The sequence below is a fragment of the Garra rufa genome, chromosome 10 (assembly GCF_049309525.1).
Source record: "Garra rufa chromosome 10, GarRuf1.0, whole genome shotgun sequence".
Classification (NCBI taxonomy): Eukaryota; Metazoa; Chordata; class Actinopteri; order Cypriniformes; family Cyprinidae; genus Garra; species Garra rufa.
In genome coordinates this window covers 16,298,178-16,322,868 of record NC_133370.1, presented here as the reverse complement: position 1 = coordinate 16,322,868, position 24,691 = coordinate 16,298,178, and the positions used below count along the sequence as shown (strand labels likewise).

At 43.2% G+C, this 24,691-nt stretch overlaps 1 protein-coding gene across 4 annotated transcripts in view; it reads right to left on the bottom strand.

Moving 5' to 3' along the window:
- Positions 1 to 16,840: 16,840 nt before the first annotated feature.
- The window catches only part of carmil3 (capping protein regulator and myosin 1 linker 3), an 85,139-nt gene continuing 77,288 nt past the window's right edge, over positions 16,841 to 24,691 (bottom strand). For 2 of the 4 annotated variants that reach the window (XM_073849558.1, XM_073849561.1), the window contains exons 32-39: positions 22,510 to 22,589; positions 22,196 to 22,360; positions 21,129 to 21,327; positions 20,190 to 20,469; positions 19,942 to 20,054; positions 19,685 to 19,826; positions 18,087 to 18,161; positions 16,841 to 17,947 (exon numbers count right to left, since the gene is read on the bottom strand). In XM_073849558.1, the coding sequence (XP_073705659.1) occupies positions 17,757 to 17,947; positions 18,087 to 18,161; positions 19,685 to 19,826; positions 19,942 to 20,054; positions 20,190 to 20,469; positions 21,129 to 21,327; positions 22,196 to 22,360; positions 22,510 to 22,589 (1,245 nt within the window). In that variant the 3' untranslated portion in view covers positions 16,841 to 17,756. The remainder of the gene's footprint in view (positions 17,948 to 18,086; positions 18,162 to 19,684; positions 19,827 to 19,941; positions 20,055 to 20,189; positions 20,470 to 21,128; positions 21,328 to 22,195; positions 22,361 to 22,509; positions 22,590 to 24,691) is intronic. The other 2 variants (XM_073849559.1, XM_073849560.1) reach the window with 2 other exon arrangements.

Sequence of the window (24,691 nt, the reverse complement as noted above, 5' to 3'; positions counted from 1 at the left end):
CACACACACACACACACACACACACACACACACAAGAGAACAGAAAAGGGGGACACACCTGTATCCACATCTGACTCACTTTGTTCATCCTCTTTCACACACACACACACACACACACACACACACACACACACACACACACACACATGTTGGGTTTACATGTTTTATGGGGACATTCCATAGGCGTAATGTTTTTTATACTGTACAAACCGTACTTTCTATCACCCTACACCTACCCTACACCTAAACCTAGCCCTCACAGGAGATTGTGCACACTTTTACTTCCTCAAAAAAAACTCATTGTGCATGATTTATAAGCCTGTTTCCTCATGGGGACCTGAGAAATGTCCCCACAAGGTCAAAATCTACTGGTATTCCTATCCTTGTGGGGACATTTGGTCCCCACAACGTGATGAATACCAGGTACACACATACACACACACACACACACCTAAAATTCTAATCTGCCTCATTAGGATATAACAACATTCATGTGCTGTTAAGGAGACTTTCAACGGAAAGAAACCAATTATGAGGCAGCGCTGAAAGGGCTGAGAGAGTGGAGCTAATTTACATCTATAAATACTTCATGATGCTCCTCGGCCTCCTTCTAACACCAAAAACGCCACAAACACGAACACAAAAACGAAGAATATAAACACACTCTCCTACACACTCTGACAGACTCGTTCGTAATTATGAAGTGAAACTGAGAAAATGTGTGATAAGTCGATAAAGTTTTGTGATTAGTTGGGAAAGTTTTTAGGTACAAGATACATGAATTGTTTACCGCTTTCTTGTCTCATAAACCTAAATCAGCTTGTAAAAGCTGATTACTGTAGGAATCTTCCGGTGTTTACTGGTTTCTTGTGATTGCAGCCATCTGCTTGAGTTACTCACTTTTTTCACTGTTCAACTTGAAGCACTCGAGCGTGTGTCAGAGTGTGTGAAAGTTACGAGAAGGAATTTGTGATTTTTAACTAGGGTAGTTGATTTTTGTGTGTGTTGTGCACTTACACAACAGTGGCATGGTATTACAATGTTTGACGTCACATGCTACTCTTTTAAATACTCTGGAGTAACATGATAGCTATATTTAACATATAGGTGACCAGATTTCTGAAATGAAAACCAAGGACATTTTCTAGTTCAGTGTTCAAAATCTCACTAAAATCTCACTTGTGATTATGTACAACTTAAAAAAAAAACAGGGACAGTATGTCTTAGTATGTTTTTTTATTGTTGTGTGTTGCATATATTACTATCACAATTAATGATTACAGTGATGTTTGAGGATCAAACTTACTTTAGTTTTCTCAAAAAAGATTATCAAAAGACTAACAAAAGTAGCCATTGTGGATGAATTTGCCAAAAGAATTACAACAAACATGTGAGTAGTGAGTCGTTTTTTGGGGGGCTGCAAAATGATTAATCGCGATTAATCGCACTCAAAATAAAAGTTTATGTTTACATACTATATGTGTTTGTACTGTGTATATTTATTATGGATATTCAAATACACACATGCATATATTTAAAATTATTTGTATGTATATATATTTATACTTGTATTTAATTTATATTATATATAAATATAAATATAATATATATAAATCTAACATAATGTATGTGTGTGTATTTCTATATACATAAGCAATATACATAATAAGGGTACACGTACACGCATAAGCTTTTATTTTAAATCCGATTAATCGTGATTACTTGTTTTGCTGGCCTAGTATTTTATACTTCCTTTCTGTGGTTTGAATAAAGTAATTTAGTAAATATGGCAGCATTTTAGGACTGTAGTATTTTTTTAATAAAGTCAAAATTAGAAGATTAAAGATTTGTTAGCCTATATTACGTGAGTAAAGTTAATAATTGCAAAAGTGTTACAGTTAACTGACTGATTTACTGTATGTCATTAGTAAAACAATGTTGGCTTATAGTTTTGGTATTTCTGAGGTTATCTTATGACTGTTATGCTATTTACAAGCTGTTTTATTTTCAAACATTCATTTCAAACACTGATTGATCGATTATACATGAGACATTTGTTTTATTTGTTCAAATTTTTTCAACATGTCTTCTGGTATTTATTCCTGTTTAGCCTATTTCATGCTGTAACTAGTAGAAATGATTCATTCACATGCGGCTTGAACTGAGGCTAATACAGATCATGCCACATTAAAGAGCGGGAAAACAAGTTTATTGTTTGTATTTGCTGATAAAACTGGTCAAATTTAAAGGAGATGATTTGTGTTATATTAAAAGTAACAAAACGCTTATTGCAATATTGGGTGGCTGGCATGCTATAAATGATAATTTCCAAGCATTTATACCATCAGTAAAACAGCTTGTGAATAGTCAAGAACTGTGATTTACCTCAGAAAAGACAAGAATATGAAGCGTTGGAGCACACATTAACCTATAACGCTTTTGGATGCTGAATTTGAATCATGAGTCTTAAAGTGTTTAATTCAAGTGTTTAAATCATTCAGTTTCAACTCTTGAATTTATTCCATTTTATTGAATATTTGGTCATTTAGTTTCCTCATAACTTTGAATATGTATTTGTGTTTTTCTGTCTACTCGTAAATATGGCTTTTAGCAGGTGTTAACTGTGATTAACAACTATTTAATACACGGCCCCTAGATTATTCAACCCTCACTGTATTTTTCATACCGTAAGGTTAGGTTTAGGGTTGGGGTAGGTGTACGCATTAATAATGCCTTACACCACATTAATATCATGCTGGAAGCAAAATCTGATAAGTATCATTTTTCGCTGTCGAATTATGCTACCATATGTTTCAATGGGAGGTAGCAAAATCTGGCAGGGTATAGCACATCAGAACACCAGTCAGCAAGTAAAATACTTTAGACAGAGAAATGTGTCAAATCTCGCAAGGAGAACAGATACATCAACCGCAGAACTTTCAAATCTTTGAACTTACCAGACATTTAGAACACTTCTTTCCAGATCAGTCTTCATGATGTTACATTAGCCTAAGTTGTCTCGGAAGGGCGATTTTTATTTGATTTTTTCAAATAAATATGTGACCCTGGACCACAAAACCAGTCTTAAGTCGCTGGGGTATATTTGTAGCAATAGCCAAAAATACAGCATGGGTCAAAATTATTGATTTTTCTTTTATGCCAAATATCATTAGGAAATTAAGTAAAGATCTGTTACAGTTCTGTCAGTTTATGTCTTAGTCATGTCATGTATTTGGTTTCTCCCATTGTCTTCCCCCGTTAATCTGTCTGCTTTGGTTTAGTCCATGTCATCTGTATCACCTGTGTCCCCGTAATTAGTCTGTCTTTATAAGCATGTGTTTGAGTTCTGTTCTTTGTCGGTCCTTTTGTCTGAATAGATGTGTGTGATGTTCCTGACTTGTTCCTGCCTTGTTCCAGTCGAAGATTTATATTAAATATATTGTATTTTGTAATTCTTGTCGTCCGTCTCGTTAACTCCTGCACGCACCCGTTACATAAGGACCGACCAACAAAAGTGTACCTGGCGTCTCTCCCTGCGTTTATTTTTCGTTTTTGTATCAGTGTTTGTTTTATATTTTTTCCTCATGGATGACCCCAACGTTGCCATCATTCTCCTGAAGCAGGGGAGACGCTCTCTCGAGGACCACACCAGAGACTTTCTGTTCCTCGTTCCATCAACTCACTACCCGGACAGCTGCTTATGCACGTTCTTCCACCACGGACTTAATGACCACATCAAGATGCAGCTGTCCGGGGAGGGTCCTCGAGAGAGCTTTGCCGGATTCGTCGAGTGGGTGCTGGCGTCCAATGGATCTTCCTGGACTGTCGATTTCATCGAGGAGGACGTCAGCCCCGCTCACAACCCAGAGAGCAGCCAACCATCGCCCCGACATGCAGAGCGGGAACCCGAGCGCACCGCGGATGCAGAACTAGAGCCGCGAGTGACAGAGCCAGAGTCCTCTCCGGCTGATCAGGTGCGTGAGTCGGATTCTACATCTCTGACGGTGGATTGCGACGTGGAGCTAGGGAGGGAAATGGAGAGCCCTGCCCACTGCAACTCCGCTGGGGGTGAGCTGGATATCTCTGGGGACTTAATTGACTTCGTTGCTGAAGTTATGGAATATAAACTAATTGACTTTGTTTCTGAGACTGTGGATATTGACACGCCGGATTTAATAGACTTTTCCTCTGAGCCACTGACCCGCATTGACTTCCCTCCCACCCGCCCTCATCTGTCCGAATCTGCCTGGTTCCCGCTGGTTCCGCCCAGCCGCCCTGAGTCCCCGCTGGTTCCGCCCAGCCGCCCTGAGTCCCCGCTGGTTCCGCCCAGCCGTCCTAAGTTCCCCAAGTCAGCAGTCAGTCCCCTTGCTCACCCTCAGCCCACCATCTCTGCAGTGGGCTCGCCGCAGGGATGCCTGCTCACTTCGGTGGCAAGGCTGGAGGTTCCCTCAGCTCCGCCTCCAGCCTCCGAATCCAGACCTCCACCTCGGTCCTCCGACCCTGCGGCTCCACCACGGCTCTCAGCGCCCTCCTCTCCACCGTCGCCCGTCGGTCCACCAGCTCCACCGGGCTCCATCGTCTTTCCGGCTCCGCCCTGGTCAGTCGTCACCCCATCGGATCCTCAGGACTCTGCTCCTCCGGCTGCGCCTCGTCACGCCGTCCCACCGGCTCCTTGGGACTCCTCCTTCCTGCGGGCACAGCCTCCATCCTCTGTCACTCCGGCTCCGCCGCGGATCTCCGGGACTCCGTCTCCGCCTCGGCCGCCAGAGCCCGTTCCGCCTTGGCCCTCCGGATCCGCGGTGTCGCCCTGGATCTTCGGCTCTCCATCTCCGCCTCGGGTTCCTCTGCCAGCTGCTCTGCCTCTGTCGGTCGGCCCCACGGAGTCGGCGGTCCGTCCTCCACCATGGCTCCTCCCTCCGTCGGCTCCTCCGTGGGCCGTCATCCTGGCTGCGATCTGGGTCCTGCTCCCCTGCTCCAGGTCCCTCCTGTGTGTTCCCTGGCTCCTCCCACCGTCGTCGCCCCCTTGGACTATCCTTTTTGTTTCCTGGACTTGTGTTCTGGTCCTCCTCCGGGGGTTGCGCCTTCCGCCGGAGCCCCCTCCCTTATTGACTCTGTTTTCCTGGTTTTCCGCCCCTCTCGTTTTTTCGTTTTTTCTACGGCGCGAGGACGCGCCTTTCCGGAGGGGGGCGTAATGTTACAGTTCTGTCAGTTTATGTCTTAGTCATGTCATGTATTTGGTTTCTCCCATTGTCTTCCCCCGTTAATCTGTCTGCTTTGGTTTAGTCCATGTCATCTGTATCACCTGTGTCCCCGTAATTAGTCTGTCTTTATAAGCATGTGTTTGAGTTCTGTTCTTTGTCGGTCCTTTTGTCTGAATAGATGTGTGTGATGTTCCTGCCTTGTTCCAGTCGAAGATTTATATTAAATATATTGTATTTTGTAATTCTTGTCGTCCGTCTCGTTAACTCCTGCACGCACCCGTTACAAGATCATGTTCCATGAAGATTTTTTTTGTAAAATTCCTACTATAAATATATCAAAATGTAATTTTTGATTAGTAATATGCATTGTTAAGAACTTAATTTGGACCACTTTAAAGGTGATTTTCTCAGTATTTTGATTTTTTTGCACCTTCGGATTCCAGATTTTCAAATAGATGTATCTCGGCCAAATATTGTCATATCCTAACAAACCATATATCAATAGAAAGCTTATTTATTGAGCTTTCATATGATGCATATATCTCAGTTTTGTCAAATTTAACCTTATGACTGGTTTTGTGGTCCATGGTCACATATGTAAAGTCTCCAATTTAAAGGATTCAACTTATTCACTGTAATACATTCCCTTTTTGTGAATATCACAATAAATGTTTCTTTTTCTAATGTTTTGCGATAAACATTTTTACCACATCCTTTACCACACTTTTCAAATGCCATTTATGCATACTGTAGTTTTTATTTTTCTACTCTTTACTCTTCAAACGTAAAATTATGACCTAAACAAAGAATTAAATTATTTCTGTATTTATTATTTGAATGTGATTGACCAAATTTTTCCGAAAATGTCCGTAAGATGCAGTGTTACTTTTTTCTCCAAATTATTGGGAGGCTGACGTTCTACAACGAATAGACTTGAAAACGTTAAATATTACTTCAAAGCATTTATACTACCAGTAAAATAGCTTGTGAATAGTCACGTAATGTGATTCACCTCAGAAAAGACAGCAGTAATGAGCTTTGGAGCCCACATTAACCAAAAGCGTGTTTTCACAACATCAAACGGCCATATTGGCGGCACTGAACATAAACAATGTCACTGAACTGAATGAAACGTGCATATTTTGCTGATTATTGCTGGTGAAAATGATCAATTTTTGTCATGTTTTGGCTTGTACTAATTGGTCGGACCGGAGAAAACATTTGGAGTAGTATAGCCTGCCAAAAGTTAAAACAAATCGAGGAGAAGAGTGCAAAAAACTGTCTGAGGAACAAAAGGCGTTTGTGGTTGGCCAAACTGAACCAGGATTTCCAAAACAAGAATCTTGACAACATTTGTGTTTGTTCTTATCATTTCCAGTCAGGTAGGTGAAATATTAGGCTAATATCTTAAATAATACTGCTTGTATATCTTTACCACCTATTAACTTATTAACTTTAGTTTGTCAAAATATTTTGCCATTTCCTGATCTATATGATTCAACAGCTTCCACATGTTTTTTTTTTCGTGGTTTAGACAGAATAAATTAGCAGAAGAACGTAGTCAGTAGTACATTAACTGTGTAATCCATGCTGCTGTTTAGATCTGAGTATCTCCAATATGGCTGCGCATCTAGATAACTGACCAAATTTTGGAAGTGCAAACCCTCTATTGGCCATTATTCGTTTAGTCCATCTAAAGCTGAACTTTTAAAGTTTATATAAACTCACTTAGCACCACAGTACTTTTTTTTTTTTTGTAAAGAATGGTGGCCAGAACAAGTGTTGTGTAATGCTTTAATGAATGTGATTAACAGATAATAAATGTGTATATTTGGTCTGCACATAGTCTTTTGTTCCCTTAGTGAGTCCCATCGTATATGCAGCTGCCTTTAATGTCATGTCACTTCATTTACAGCCTCCCCCACTGCTGGTGTGAGTGTGAGTGTGTGTGTGGGTGTAGGTGTGTGTTTGTGTGTTAGAGGCCATTAATGAAATGATTTATGTATATTCTTACAATCCCCTGTGTCTTTGGCTTGATTGTGTGAACGTGTGTGTTTTGCTAATGCATGCCTCATGCAAGACATAATCATGTAATGACTTATAATTGTCACTCTTACATTTTAAACATAAGACAAATTGCTCTTTTGATCTGTGATATTTTCCCATAGCAATCTAAACAGGTGTGATAATGAGTTTGTGTGATGGTGTGACAGAAGTTTGGAGCAATTACATTTGGTTTATATTTTTGGGGGAGTTTTTTTTCCTGCCAAACATGGTCTATTACTGTATTGTGCTGCCATTTTAATACAGGATCTAGATAATAGACCCCCAGTCTTTAAAAACTGATCTGGCCTTTTATTGTAAATGTAGTATTTTCCTTGTACCCAGAATGCATATAGCAACGCAACAATACAATAAGCAATCTTGAGTCTTTTCATATATATAAAAAAGCTTGTTAAAGTTACGACGCCTGCCTATTAGAAAGAAAATCACAAATCAGATCTCAATTATTTCTCCTAGACAGCAAATTGATACTGATACTTGAGTTCCCGCTACACAGAATTGTTCATAACAAAAGACCCTTGAAATTTTATGTGTTGCCTGTAGAGTTTCAAAATTTAAACGATACCTCAAACTGGGCTTGGATAAATTGCCAAAGTTTAAATATGAACTCAAACATTTCTCAACAAATTCTTCCAAGAGCTATAGTGGCTATGTCATAGCTCTATTCTCTTACTCTATGTCAACAGTTGTCTAATTTGCTTGTTATTCCTAAGGAAAAGAACAAAAAGTTGATACCCAAAGTAGAAGTGAGAACTGTATTGAGTCCACTGATCATGAAGAAGCCACCTCTGAGCAATAAAAGTTTGCTTTGGGTGGACTACAAGTTGGTTGTGTTGCTAATGTAATTTTCGTTTGAAAGAGTCAAACAAGTCTTGAAATATATATCGATCTACTGACCGATGGGTCGTAGGCTACATTATTCAGTTCAATACACATCTATAAGTAAATGCAGATTATAAGTAAATGTGAGGCCACAGAGTGAGAAATATTAACAAGCACATGTGGTCCAATATACAGTTTGAAGCTCATTACATTAAAATATTTGACTGTAGAATGCAACAGCTGACCAATCAGTATCAAATATTCCAGAGAGAATAAAGTATTCAGAATTGCAACTGATCGTGATTTCCAACCTGAAATGTACCTTCTAAGAGGTAATTTAGTGGAATAAAAAGCCTGATATAGTGGAATAAATAGACTTCTCTTTAGAGAGAGATTCTCACAGACATTTAAGCACCAGTCACAAGCAATAAATTCCTTAATCTCTGTTTGAAAATTGCTCTTCCGTAGCAAGGAGATGTTTGCTTGGCTTTGGGCCTCTACTGCCCTCCTGTGTCATTAAAAGGCAATAAGAGAGTCGTTATGAGAAGTAGCATCTGGTAGCCACTTGTGTTTACTTTCCTTGACGGTAAAAACTTTGAAATGCCAAACGATACATTACTAGCACAATTGTATCGTTTGGCATTTCAAAGCCGTATACTATATAATATTTTTCTTAAATTCACTTCCAATGTAATGATAGTATATCCATAAAGATTATTTTAGTCAGTTTATGTTTCAAATATGTACCAAAACGCACTATGGTTTTACTATGTAACGTTACTATGTTATTGCAACGTTAACCATGTTATTTCTTAAGGATCACGTGGCACTGACGACTAGCTGCCAAAAAAAAAAAAAAGTTTTGCCAGAAACAAATTGCGTTTTAAAATACATTATCATAATATCCCACAATATTTACTGTTTTTGATCAAGCATAAGAGACGTTTCAAAAACATTAACATACAGGATAACGCTGAGGTGTTGAGGATAACGCATTACAAGTAAGGCTAGGTAAATAATCAGATTACTTTTTAAGTAACTAGTAAAGTAACCCCCATTACATTTACATTTATAAGAAAATACTTGAGTTACTTTTTCACAAAAGTAAGTTATTTCGTTTTCCTATTTACTGACACACCTCCTGCCCTGTGTTGAGAGAAATTGGGACTTTCTTTAGCCTGAATTTCACTTTTGTTTGCCAAAAATTTAACTTTTGGGGTTTCTGTTATTAAAAATAAAGATTTAAGTCCAGCATAGCTGACAAAAAGTAACATAAAAAATAATGTAATGCATTACTTTTAAAAGTAACGTTCTCCAACACTGGGTATTGTAATCATGGTGTTTTTGGCCTGTACCACGTTTCTGGACTTGTACCATGATATTCTTGAAGTATCTTGGAGTATTATGTAAATAGTGCCTTGCAGAAGTATTCATTTTATTGATTCATTTTTTTCACATTTTGTTTTGTTGCAGCATTATGTTAAACTGCTTTAAATTACTTTTTTCCCACATCAATCTACATCTCTTACACCATAATGACAAAGCACAAAACAGGTTTGTAACAACTTTGCAAATTTATTAGAAATAAAAAACTGAAAAGATCCCGTTGCATAAGAATTCATACCCTTTTCTGGGACACTCGAAATTTAGCTCAGGAGCATTCATATTGCTTCTAGATGTTACTACACTTTGAGTGGAGTTAAACTGTGGCAAATTCATTTGAATGAGTATGATTTAGAAAGGCACACAACTCTTAGAAAAGGTCTAACAGCTGAAAATGCATATCAGAGCAAAAACCAAGTCCTGAGGTCAAGATAACTGCCTGTAGAGCTCAGTGACTGACTTGCATTAAGGCAATGATCTAGGGAAGAGTTCAGAAAAAACTCTGCTGCATTGAAGGTTCACAGAAGCTTGTCTTCCATTATCCATAATGGAAGACGACTGGAAGAACTAGGACTCTAGAAAATGTCTGCCAGCCCCCATCCAAGCTGACAGAGCTTGAGAGGTGAAAAGCTGAGGCAAAGAATGGCAGATAATTGCCAAATGCAGATGTGCAAAGCTTGTCACATCATACCCAAAAAGACTTGAGGCTGTAAAGGTGCTTCAACTATGTACTGAGGTAAGGGTATGAATACTTATGCAATGTGCTTATTTCAGTGTTTTATTTTTAATAAATTTGTCAAATTTGCAAATCTGTTTTTTTGCTTTGTCATTATTATGGTGTATGGAGTGTAAATTGATGTGGGGAAAAACGTCTCGGGTTACTATTGTAACCTTAGTTCCCTGAGGGAACGAGACGCCGCGTCAGGAACGCTATGGGGAACGCCATTGGCGGGCCGCACTCTGAACTATGTCTAACAACCAATGAATGACGGGGGTGACGTCACAGGCGCGGTGACGTCACCAACCAGGAAGTATAAAGCACGTGCGTTTGAAGCCGGCGGCAGCTCTTTTAGGAATGAAGCGAGCGCCGCAGGGTGCGGGAATTATGGTCCGAGACGCGGCGTCTCGTTCCCTCAGGGAACTAAGGTTACAATAGTAACCCGAGACGTTCCCTTCCGGGAACTCGAGCCGCGTCAGGAACGCTATGGGGAACGAGACTACCAACGCCCCCATAATTTCCGAGCCCTGCGAGTGTCTGCTCAACCAGGGTGGAAAAAGAGAGAGCCCTTGTCTAGCATTCCGCGGACAAGAAGGCCCTGTAGTCCTCGGCCCTCGGGCACACGAGGAATGGTAGTCTTCCTCTGTCTGGTCGCCAGCCAGAACGAGAGGTACTCCACGGCCCTCAGGCACACGCAGAGTCTTAGTCCTTTGTCTGGGAGTTAGCCAGAACAAGAGGGACCGAATGACCACTGTCTAGCACTCGGCGGACAGATGGTGTGGGAAGTCCTCGGTCCGCAGACCCACGAGGACGGTGAGCTCGACCTCAAGGCTCCTCGGCCCTCGGGCACACGAGGAGAGGGTGATCCTTTGTCTGGGGGTTCAGCCAGAACAAGAGGGATCCAAGGCTCGGCCTGGAGCTCCGCCAGGACGCGAGGGAGTAAGCCATTGTCTAGCATTACGCGGACAAGAGGGCACTGCAATCCCCGGCCCTCGGGCTCACGGGGAAGACAGTAGGTGCCTCTGCCTGGTAGCCAGCCAGTGCATGAGGCACTCCTCGGCCTTCTGTGAAGGCAGACGAGGAGTCTTAGTCCTTGGTCTGGGGAAAGCCAGAAACCAGAGGGACCGGAGTACACTCGGTCTGATAGCATCCTGCGTCAGAACACGAGGAGAATTAAGCCATTGTCTAGCATTCCGCGGACAAGAGGGCTGTACAGTTCTCGGCCCTCGGGCACACGAGAACCGTGACCTCTGCCTGGTTCGCCAGCCAGTGCGAGAGGCACCCCTCGGCCCTCGGGCTCACGAGGGGTCTTAGTCCTTTGTCTGGGGGTTCTGCCAGGACAAGAGGGACTGAAAGGGCTTTTGTCTAGCTTTCACGGACAAAAGGGGTAAAGTTTTGCAGATCTCTTATGAGTGGCGAAACGACTTCTCTTCTTTCCGCAGAAAGAATGCGCCTTGAGAAGTCTCCTCCTGGCTAGGGAGGTGGCTGCCCCTCTAGGCCTAGCGCACTAGGCCGAGAGTACAGCCGAGCCTGGAGCGGCTCTGAGGTCGAGCTCGTAATACCTAACGAATGTTAGGGGCGTGGACCAACCCGCAGCATTGCAGATGTCTTGTATTGGGACACCTGCCGTCAGAGCTCTCGAGGCACTCATGCCCCGAGTAGAGTGAGCCTTGAGTCCCAACGGTGAGGGGAGATCAGAGGACTCGTAAGCAGTAGTTATGGCATCGATGATCCATCTACTAATAGTGGGTTTTGAAGCTGGGCTCCCCCTCTTAGGGGGGCCGTAACAGACAAACAGTTGCTCTGTTTTACGCCACGTGGCAGCTCTGTGGACGTATGCGTCTAAAGCTCTGACTGGGCACATGCAGTTTAACTTCCTGTGACCTGGCTCCACGTATGGAGGAGGATAGAACGCCTGCAGCGTTACTGGCTGCGGTGCTAGGGAGGGGACCTTCGGGACGTACCCGACCCTGGGATATAGAAAGGCCTTGGCCATCCCTGGGGCAAACTCTAAATGAGATGGGGCCACTGAAAGGGCCTGCAGATCGCCTACTCTCTTGAGGGAGGTGAGTGCTAACAGGAGCGCCGTCTTAACTGTGAGGGCGCGATCCGTAGACTCCTCTAAGGGCTCGAATGGAGGCTTGCAGAGAGCTTCTAGCACCACAGCGAGGTCCCACGTGGGGACCCTGGGTGTCACTCGAGGCCTCAGCCTGAGCGCACCGCGGAGGAACCGTATGACCAAGGGCTCTCTACCTACTGAGAGGCCACCTAAAGGGGCGTGGTAGGCACTTATGGCCGCCACGTATACCTTTAGAGTGGAGTGAGCTAGCCCTGCGGATAGGCGAGACTGTAGGAACTCCAGAACTGTACCGACCGGGCAGTTGACTGGGTCCAGGTGGCGCTCGCGGCACCATCTCGCGAATAAGTTCCACTTAAGGCCATACAGTTTCCTCGTAGAGGGAGCTCTGGATTGGAGAAGGGTCTCAACAACCTCGGTTGAGAGACCCGCTCCTATGAGTTGTGCCCCCTCAGGGGCCACACCCATAACCTCCACCTCTCTGGGTGGGGGTGGCATATTGCGCCCCCAGCCTGAGACAGGAGGTCCCTCCTGACGGGAATCTCCCACGGAGAGCCGTCTAGGAGAGATACCAGGTCCGAGAACCATACTCGTGCCGGCCAGTACGGGGCTACTAGTAGCAGCCGCACTTGAAACCGACGGACCCGTTCCAGAACTCCCGGGAGCAGAGCGATCGGGGGAAAGGCGTACAGACGCAGCCTCGGCCACGTCTGTGCCATGGCATCCAGCCCCAGTGGAGCTGGATGAACTAGAGAGTACCAGAGGGGACAGTGCGATGTCTCCTGAGTCGCAAACAGGTCCACCTGAGCCTGGCCAAACACTCTCCAGATCTGCTTCACCACCTCTGGGTGAAGCATCCATTCCCCGGGCCTCGGCCCCTGCCTTGACAGGACGTCTGCTCCCACATTCAGATGTCCAGGAATATGGACTGCTCTCAGGGAGAGGAATTTCTCTTGAGACCAAAGGAGTATCCGGTACGCCAGCTTGTACAAGGGGCGTGAGCGGAGTCCTCCTTGGTGGTTTATGTAGTAAACCACCGCAGTGCTGTCTGTACGGACCAGCACATGTTTGTTTCTTAGGTCTGGGAGAAACCTCTTTAGGGCCAGGAATACTGCCAGCATCTCTAAGCGGTTTATGTGCCACGAGAGATGGTGGGCACTCCATAGGCCTTGGGCTGAGCGGCCACGCATGACCGCTCCCCAACCGGTAAGGGAAGCGTCGGTCGCTAGCGTGATGCGGCGACCGGGCGCTCCCAGAACCGGTCCCTGAGAGAGGAACCAGGGTTTCCTCCACATGGCCAAGGCACGTAGGCAGCGCCGCGTGACCTTGATCTTGCGGAATGGGTTTCCCCTCGGGGAGAACCCCCTGGTCCTGAGCCACCACTGTAGTGGTCTCATGTGCAGCAGTCCAAAAGGTATCACGTTGGAAGCGGCTGCCATAAGACCTAACAGTACTTGAAACTGTTTGACAGTGAGTGACTGGCCTAGCTTTACTGCATTCACTGCAGTCAGTATGGAATCGACTCGTGCAGGAGACATGCGTGCCTGCATGGAGACCGAGTCCCACACTACGCCTAAGTAAGTGGTCTTCTGTAGTGGAGAGAGCACACTCTTCTTGGCGTTGAGTCTCAACCCCAATTCTTTCATGTGAGCGAGAACAGCACCTCGATGCTGAACCGCTAACTGCTCCGAGCTGGCTAGGATGAGCCAGTCGTCTATGTAGTTGAGTATGCGGATGCCCTGGAGTCGCAGCGGAGCCAGAGCAGCATCCACACACTTCGTGAAAGTGCGGGGTGAGAGAGCTAGGCCGAAAGGAAGCACCCTGTATTGGTAAGCTTTGCCCCTGAAAGCGAACCTGAGATACTTCCTGTGCTGAGGAAGGATGGAGACGTGAAAATAAGCGTCTTTTAGATCTATCGTGACAAACCAGTCCTCGGACCTGATTTGAGACACGACCTGCCTGACAGTAAGCATCTTGAATTTCAGCTTCCTGACTGAACGATTTAGCAGCCTGAGATCTAAGATGGGCCGAAGCCCCCCATCCTTCTTCGGAACAATGAAGTACCGGCTGTAGAACCCGGATTCCCTGTCTTGAGGAGGGACCACCTCGATGGCCTCCTTCCTCAGAAGAGTTTCTACCTCTTGTTCCATCACCAGACCCTGCTCGGGGCTTACTAAAGTTGGAAAAACCCCACTGAAAGGTGGCGGCGTGGCGCCGAACTGGATAGCATAACCTTTCTCTACAGTACGCAGGACCCAATCTGAGACTCTTGGCAGTAGTTTCCACGCTGCCAGAAAGTTCACTAAGGGTACCAGCCTCTCGAGACTGGTGTCTGGATTTGCTCGAGGAGCTAACTCGGAGACCTGTAACAGCGAACTGGCAGGAAGCTCCTGAACTAGCTCTTCGAGAGACCCCCGCGGGGGCTGCGAACTCTCCAGGGCCGCTACGTTTCCGGGCGGAACAGCTAGAGGATGCTCGCGGGAGATAGCCGCGCCCTGTAACACTGGCAGGGTTAGCTGACTCATCTCCTGAGGGCCACGAAGGGGTCTGAAACCCGCACCTGGAGGTACGGTGCAGACCCCCTCGAGAGGGGCTGCCCTCAACGGCCCTGAACCACAACCGTCAGGGCCGCTTAGCCGAGGACTTCCTTGACTGGAGGACGACCCTCAGGTCAGGCCTCTTGGTCTTGGAAGCCCCCGACTTAGAGCGTCGCTTTCCGGGTCCCCTAGGCTGGGCCGGGGGAGCACGGGCAGCAACGCTCTGTTTCTGTGCCTCACGATGGGAGCTCGTACACGGCTGAGGCTGCTTCTTAGATGGTGCAGCAGCCTCAGAGGAGAACACGCGGCGAGGAAGGAATGTTCTGAATGCCGCCGCCTGCTTGCGGGCCTCCTGGTGCCTAGCCACAACGGTATCAACCGCGGCACCAAAGAGGCCAGATGGTTGCAGGGGGGCGTCCAGAAGCGTGACCCTGTCCTTTTCTTTTACGTCGGACAGGGTCAGCCAGAGATGCCTCTCCGCGGCCACCAGGGCTGCCATAGACCGCCCAACAGCACGGGCGGCCTCCCTGGTGGCGCGGAGAGCGAGATCTGCGGTTCTTTGCATCTCTGTGACGCTTACTTCCTCGCCGCTGCTGAACTCCTTCAGTAGGTCAGCCTGGTAGGCTTGCAGGATGCCCATAGTGTGGAGGCAAGACCCTGCTTGACCTGCTGCCGTGTATGCCTTACCCATCAGGCCGGAAGTAACTTTAAGAGGCCTGGTGGGCAAGGACGGAGCCTTCAAGGACGATGCCGAACCGGGGGACAGATAGCCCGCAAGCGTCTGTTCGACCCGTGGCATCGCCCTATAGCCATACTCCTCTGCCCCCCCCACATTTCCATAATTTTCGGCAGGGGAGAAGAGACGGGAAGAGTATGGCTTTTCCCACGATCTCGCTAGCTCTTGGTGGAGATCGGGGAAAAAGGGAAGGCTCCGTTTTGGAGGTGCTGACTTCGTCCGCAGGAAGCGGTCATCTAACCGGCTTCGCTGCGGCTCATGAGGGGGATTTTGTTCTGCGGGCCATGTAATGTGCAGTTTGGCTACCGCATTAGTCAGCACCTCGACGAGCTCCTCATAGTGAGGCGAGCGTGATGGCGGTTGTGGTTCCTCTGTTATACTTTCAATGTCAACCTCCTCGGAGGAAGACAAGAGGAACTCGGGGACCTCCTCCCGGGGGGAAGAAACCGCAGCGCGGGCTTCCACATCCAGGAGGAGATCGCTCGATCCGCTGAGTGAGGGCGGAGATAGGGGGTCACCCGTCTCCATACCCTCCAGCAGATCGAGCTGCGAGCCCCACGAGTGCAGCCGCCGCTCCGCCTCGGCGGCAGCGGGGCCAGACCCACGGGGCACGCTAGTGAAAGCCCCCTCCTCAAAGAGGGCTTTCCGGGAACGAAGCACACGCACCGGCAAGCGATCACAGTGCGTACAGCCAGCCTTTTCGAGGGCTGACTGTGCGTGCTCCGCTCCCAAGCAAACCACACATAGGCTGTGTGTATCCCCACCAACAATGAAGCGTTGGCAAGGAGGGACACACTGCCTATGCGGGCGCTTAACCGCCATCAAACTCTCTTTTTTGCTAGGTTGTTGTGTAGCCATACTACTCAAATAAAATTGTGTCAAACTGGACACGAAAAACAGCAGTATGATACAGACAGACACAGACACAGAGCGCTCTCGCTGAATGACAAAAGCTGCCGCCGGCTTCAAACGCACGTGCTTTATACTTCCTGGTTGGTGACGTCACCGCGCCTGTGACGTCACCCCCGTCATTCATTGGTTGTTAGACATAGTTCAGAGTGCGGCCCGCCAATGGCGTTCCCCATAGCGTTCCTGACGCGGCTCGAGTTCCCGGAAGGGAACTAATTTAAAGCAGTTTAACAGAATGCTGCAACAAAGCAAAATGTGGAAAAAAATGAAGGGGTATGAATACTTTTGCAAGGCACTGTAAGTATTATGGGAAACATTCAGTACCATGACATTCTGCTACTTTCTGGCTAGTAAAGGGTATTCATTGATTTTAAAAAACAACAACAGCAAATGTAATATTCAGTTTTTATTCATTCAATCACATTTAGTAGAAAATAAAGCTCATTTAGGGCCAGCAAACTCTTAAACATTTATCCAGTTGCATAAACAATGCCTGATTAAGACAACAGTAATACTGCTAATGATATTGATCGAGTAGACAGAAAATGATAAGAATAAGTTAGTCGCACACTACAAAACTTCACGTGGGTAATGTCGGACATGGGGCGGGGGGGGAGTACATCCACCAAACCGAACGAGAATTCAAGCGATGATTAGTGCAAATATTGGTTCTGTTTATATATTATACTTTACAAAATATCATTCTATGGTTTTAAAGTTTTAAAGATAAATAGCAAAACGTTTCTTTATGTCAAAGATTGTCAGAAGACTCAGAGGGAGAGAGACGGAGAGAGAGTGAAACAAAGGAATCGTAGGTAGGTGCAGAAGAATGGTGGTTAAGTAAAAGCAGGAGGGGAAGCAAAACAGCTCACGCGAGTAAGCAAGAATATGCTGAATACGTGTGTGTGAAATGACTGAGAGCCGAAAGCAAGAGTCTTTATGAATTCATCAAGGTGCAAATTCATCTGCTGATCATATCTCTCCCTCTCTCTCCTCTCAGCATCACAATGACCCTCTGTTTTCACAGAGCTTTGGCTCAAATGGTTGTCATGATGCTTCAGCGTTGCTTGGCTCCGAACTCTGATGACCTGTAGAGATAAACAGAGAAATAGAGAGAGAGAGAACGAAGTGAATGATGGCCTACTTACGTTACCCGTTTACTAATCTGGCTTTGTTAAAGGTCAGCTCAGAGCCATCTGTCTGTGGACACACAAACGCGGACAGGTGCACGCTCGCTTGCTCGCACACTCACGATACATTCACATGTAATACGGGAAAGATTTCCTTTAATTACCGGAGCACTTTCCAGTCAGGCTATCCGATAAAACTGCTGGACGCTTCCAAGAAGCACATACACACACACACACACACACAAACAAAACAACACAGTACCGGGGAAATCCAAGGACTTATTTCGTTTCGGAGGGAGTCTAGGTTTTTTCACGGGGGGTTTGCGATCTGAGGATCTCTCCAGATCACAGCGGGCATCCTGCTCCATTCCTAGGGGGTAAATACAGGGGGCACACAGAGGGAGGGATGGGATCACACAAGTAAGGATGAGTTGATGAAAGCATCCTAGAGAAGTAGATGGTGAATGTGGACCCTCGTTGCATGCTCAAAAGGGATTCAAAATTTGTACCTGTGTCACATGAGTTCGCTTTCCTGTTTCGATGGGGTTTCATGGGACCTCCAGGGCTGCTTTTGACTTCATCACCTGAGCAAAAATAAAGATCATATGTTCTCTATGTCGGGATTTTTTTAAATTGCGATGTGCAAAAAAAAGGATTTTACAAAATGTACACTACCAGTCAAAGTTTTTGAACAGTAAGATGTTTAATGTTTTTTAAAGAATTCTCTTCTGCTCACCAAGCCTGCATTTTTTAAATCTAAAGTACAGCAAAAAAATGACAAATTTTGTAATATTTTTACTATTTGAAATAACAGTTTTCTATTTGAATATATTGTAAAATGTAATTTATTCCTGTGATTTCAACGCTGAATTTATGGCATCATTACTCCAGTCACACGATCCTTCAGAAATCATTCTAATATTCTGATTTGCTGCTTAAAAGCATTTTTTATTATAATTATGTTGAATTTTTTTTCAGGTTTCTTAGATTTATTGAACACTCAGAAGAACAACATTTATCTGAAATAGAAATTTTGTAACATAAATGTCTTTATCATCAATTTTGATCAATTTAATATGAAAGCTTGTTTCTGCCACTGAATAAAAAATAAAAAAGGTAATTGAGACTTTTTATCTCACAATTCTGCCTTTTTTTCTCCCAATTTTGAGTTTACATCTTGCAATTCTGACTTTGCTAGATATAAAGTCAGAATTGTGTGATATAAACTCACAATTGTAAGAAAAAAAGTCAGAATTACGAGATATAAACTTGCAATTCCGTTTTTTTTCTCGCAATTCTGACTTTGTGTCTCGCAATTTATAAATTCGCAATTGCAAGTTATAAAGTCCAGTTCTGAGGAGAAAAAAAGACTGATATGTTCACAGAATTGTGAGTTTATATCTCACAATTATGACTTAAAGACTCGCAATTGTGAGTTTTTATCGCAATTCTAACTAAGTTTATATCTCGGAATTCTGACTTTATAACTCACAAGTGAGTTTATATCTCAAAATTCTGAGAGAAAAAATCAGAATTGCGAGTTTGTATCACGCAATTCTGAGAAAAAAAGCACTCTAAGCTCTAAGCTTCTGAATGGTATAATGTTTAATCTGGATCTTTCTATTCATCAACTGTTTTAAATGCTAATAAAAAAAAATAAAATTGATTTCTGAAGGATCATGTGACACTGAAGACTGGAGTAATGACGCTGAAAAAGTAGCTTTGATCACAGAAATAATTTACATTTTAAAATATATTCAAATAGAAAGCAGTCATTTTAAATAGTAAAACATATGTCACAATATTACTGTTTTTGCTGTATTTTGGCTCAAATAAATGCAGGCTTGGTGAGCAGAAGAAAATTCTTTAAAAAACATTAAAAATCTCACTGTTCAAAAACTTTTGACTGGTAGTGTATGTTTAGAGCTGTAAAAATCCTTAAAATATTAATTTAGGGCAGGAGGGGTTAATTCCCACATCTTAATTTGTGTTCCGAAGATAAACAAGAGGGTGAATAATTCATGTTGAAGATTTTGTATTTTTTGGGTGACCTCTCTCTTTAATATTATAATCATAATAGATTATAAAGATTATATATATATATTACCTTGAAGCAAAGCAGAATCTACCGAAGCAGAATGAAACACCGGCTTAGCTGAGGTGGGCGGGACAGGTGGTGGCTGATTTTCATTGGCCACGTCATGTGGTGAGGAGCCAATGGGAGACGTGTGAGGTGAATAATAACATGGCTGAAAAGAATTACATAATCAAAAGCTGTTTTAATGACACGTCTTTGTTACGAGCATCAAGACACGCTATCACTCACAGTTGTTGACATTTTAAGTCAAAGACACAAAGATAAACCTTTTCAGGAATGGGTGGAGTCTGTCCCTCTGGTTTTTGGTCTTCTCCACATCTCCTGTCATCTTTTTCCTCATCCTTCTCCCTCAGCTCTCCAGAATCGTCAGTAGATTTATCTAGGGACAGCATAAAAACAACCATGATGATTCCTGTTGATTTACTGTGTGAAATGCTTATTCAAGCTAGTTACCAGAAACAAAAAATCACTAAAACAAATGGCAAAAGTCAACTAATGACAGAATATGCAGTACCAGAGCTCTCCTCCAGATGGCGTTGTCGTGTCTTCGCTAAGCTCGGCTTGGTACTCTGAGGCGGCGGCTCCGGTCTTTTTCTGGTTTCCAACAGCTGAGGGTCCATTACACTGTCTGCCTTTTTCTGGCTGTCTGACTGTGATTCCTGTCTTCCTGATTCTGAGTGTCTGTCTATAGAGGGCGTGTGCCCTTTAGCAATGATATCTGAATGCCGGTCCATCTCATGCTCTCCATATCCAATCTCTTCTGATGAGCCAAACACCTCACTGTAATCAGGCGACTGCAGGGAACAGAGAGGCAGAGTGTGAGAGACGGTGGTAAACATGTCATTACGCTCATTAAATTCAGAATTTAATTTGTTTTCGAATCGATCAAAAATAAGTGATGCTAGCATTATATTACTCACTAATGAACACAATTCCTTCCCATGTTTGTTCTTAACATTACCTGCACCATTTTGTGAATGAATAAATAAATATCAGCACCAGCATTGGCCTAAATTCAATTTAAGAACTGGCTCTGCTTCAACTTGTGATGTGGAATCTGAACTGACGTGGAATATCAACACAGAATGTTGAATTGGAATTAGACCGACAAGAAGAGGAATTTACTGCATTGTAACTGAATAGTTTTCTGACAGTCAGAAATAATACATCATTTTTACTACTCATCCCTCTCCTCAAATTAGACATTTTTTAAAAAAGAATTCTGTATTGTCTAAAAAAAACACAGCGGTGTATGCAGGGTCAGAAAGCTCTTCAAAAATATCTTAATTTGTCTTATGAAGATGAACAAAGGTCTTACATGTTTGGAACGACACAAGGGTGAGTAATTGATGATATTGTTTTCATTTTTGGGTAAACTATCCCTTTAATTCGAATCCAACTGAATTTTAAGACCTGAACTGGAATCTAAATTATGTAATATTGTGAACTTTACCTGTCTCTGGGAGAAGCAGGAGGGGCTAAGTCCCATCATTCCCGGCAGGGGTATACCCTGAACGGGCCGCCCTGACAGCTGAGGGGTCCTCTGAACACCCGGTCCAACCAGCCTCCCATTGGTGCCCTCAGTGCCTAGGTCTAACCTCCCACGTTCCTTTGGGTGTTGAATCAAGGAGTACACATTCTCAGTGGCAATACTGAGAGAGCATCAGATAAAAGGAAATTAAGATTAAACGTGTGATTTATGTTGTCTGATTTATTGATGTAATACACTTTATATGATTATTTAGTGTATATACACTACCATTCAAATGTTTAGGGTCAGTAAGTTTTTTATTTGAAAAGAAATTAATACTTTTATTTAGAAAAGAAAAGTCAAAAGTTTACATACAGCTTGCAGAATCTTCAAAATGTTAATTATTGACCAAATTGTTACCTGAATGATCCACAGCTGTTTTTTTTGGTTGTTTTTTTTGGTTTAGTGATAGTTGTTCATGAGTCCCTTGTTTGTCCTGAACAGTTCTTCAAAAAAATCCTTCAGCTTTCACAAATTCTTTGGCTTTTCAGCATTTTTGTGTGTTTGAACCCTTTCCAACAATGACTCTATGATTTTGAGATCCATCATGTTTCCTTCTGAAGCATCAGTGAGTGTTTAAACCTTCTGTTATTTGTGGGACCTGAAGGATTTTTCTGAAGAACAGCTGGCAGTTTAACTGTTCAGGACAAACAAGGGACTCATGAACAACTATCGCTAAACAAAAACACATCTGTGGATCAATCAGGTAACAACACAGTATTAAGAATCAAGTGTATGTAAATTTTTGAACGGGGTCATTTTTATAAATTCAACTATTATTTTCTCTTGTGGGCTATGTGAAGTATCTTATTCAGGTCAGTACTAAATAAAAAATAACATGCATTTTGTATGATCCCTCTTATTTTGGTAAAATAATTAACATTTGCAGATTCCGTAAACTTTTGACTTTAACTTTAGCTGCTGAAAAGTCAAAGTTTTGAACGATAGTGTGCTATAAACGATTATATATTAAAATACGAATGACTCACTTAGTGCGACATTCCTCCCCACAGGCCCCGCCCCTTCCTGTTGAGTCTGACTCCTGATATGATATGGTAGAGTTTCGGTTCTTCCTGAATCCAGAGAAGATTGACAGCACACTGCGTCTTTTCTTCCTCCTCAGAGCCTGAGCGTGATGGTGGGATGACAGCTGACTGCAGGACAGAAAGTCAGGGTGTCAGAGATAAGATAACGTCCACATTTTTAGCATGCCCATATGCCTTCAACCTTTAAAAAGTGAGCAAATATGACACCTTCATTGTTAGACTTCATTACTACACAGAAGTGTTCAGTACTGAAGCACCTGTCTGGTAAAACTCTTTTGGTGTAGAAGTCAGGCAGTCCATCATCCAATAGAGATACTCCACCATTCTCCGAGCAGTGCTACAGGACGACAAGAGAAATAATGATGATGATGATGATGTGTGCTTTTGAGGACTGAGACTGGAGTAGATCATCTCTCTAAATTTGTGTTAGTGGATGCTGCTGTCACGGTACTGTATCTCACCATCTGGGATTTGTTCATCTGTATTATGTCAATGCATTAATTTGATCAACAGACATTACAAAGACACGGCTTGCAGGCACTTAGACTGATCAGAAGTGATTGCAAAGGAGAGAGCCTTTAATGTTTGATGTTTTAATTCTGGAGACCCTGCAGAAAACATCTGGGCCTGTGTTCAGACAGATTTCTGAGAACAATCACGCTAACAAGAGAACGTGATTAAAATCACAGCCCCCCCCCAAATTTCCCAAACTTCCTCTCGTCAACAGCTTGAATGCCTGACAATTAATTGGTTTTTATTTCATATTTTGTGTATTTTTGAACAATAACTCCTGTAGGATTTATAAATCGTTGTGGTTTTGACTTCAAATGGTGTTTAACTGCAGAATTTACAAAGAAAAATCACACTGTCATCAATCCTGAAGCAAATCACTGTTACCAAGGAAACGAGAATTGTGAGAAAACACAGTGACTGGCCACTCTCATTAAAATCATAATTGGTCTCAATCAAGTAATATATTTGCATATTTTTGAATACATATATTATATACACTACCAGCCAAGAGTTTTTAAACAGTAAGATTTTTAATGCTTTTTAAAGAAGTCACTTCTGCTCACCAAGCCTGCATTTATTTGATCTAAAGTACAGCAAAAACAGTAACATTTTGAAATAGTTTTACTATTTAAAACAACTTTTTTCTATCTGAATATATTTTAAAAATGTAATTTATTCCTGGGATCAAAGCTACATTTTCAGCATCATTATTCCAGTCTTCAGTGTCACATGATCCTTTCTTAACGACATTAAAAATCTTACTGTTCAAAAACTTTTGACTGGTAGTGTATTTGATTATTTTCTTCCAATATATGGTATTGTATACTTATATGGTTAGAATTATAAAATAATCCTGCAATCCTACATACTTTATTAAAAGTGTGTGTGTGTGTGTGTGTGTGTGTGTGTGTGTGTGTGTGTGTGTGTGTGTGTGTGTGTGTGTGTGTGTGTGTGTGTGTGTGTGTGTGTGTGTGTGTGTGTGTGTGTGTACCTGGTATTCATCACGTTGTGGGGACCAAATGTCCCCACAAGGATAGGAATACCAGTAGATTTTGACCTTGTGGGGACATTTCTCAGGTCCCCATGAGGAAACAGGCTTATAAATCATGCACAATGAGTTTTTTTGAGGAAGTAAAAGTGTGCACAATCTCCTGTGAGGGCTAGGTTTAGGTGTAGGGTAGGTGTAGGGCGATAGAAAGTACGGTTTGTACAGTATAAAAACCATTACGCCTATGGAATGTCCCCATAAAACATGTAAACCCAACATGTGTGTGTGTGTGTGTGTTCTTTCTTTACGGATCCAGAACTGCTTCGTTCACGAGTCAAATGAACAATAGAAGCTACAAGAAGACTACTGGGGATACAAGTGATTCAACGACAACATGATAAGGGATGTCTCTGGAGTCGTATACCTAAACCTGCGGCAGATTTAATTATAAGTAATATAAGAGAATTCAGTTTGATGAGATTGTGTTTTTCCACTATACACCAAAGACTGTTTGCCAAGTGTCTCTATTAAACTGATTTAAATATATGATGAATATGTGGCTTAAATAACACCTGAGGGCAATAACACAATATGAGGCAATCCTGAAATGGTCAAAGTGTATTAAAGGGATAGTTCACCCAAAAATTAAAATTCTGTCAATAATTACTCACTCTCATGTCAACACAAATTCAGATATTTTTGATGAAATCCGAGAGCTTTCTGACTCTGCAAAGCAACTGCCACGTTCAGGGGCCAGAAAGGTAGTAAGGACATTGATAAAATAGTCTATGTGACATCAGTGGTTTAACTGTAATGTTATGAATCTATGAGAATACTTTTTGTGTGCAAAGAAAAAAAGGGGGGGAAAAGACTTTATTCAACAATTTCTTTACTTTTGTGTCAGTCTCCACCACTGTTCACGAGACTCACATGGACTT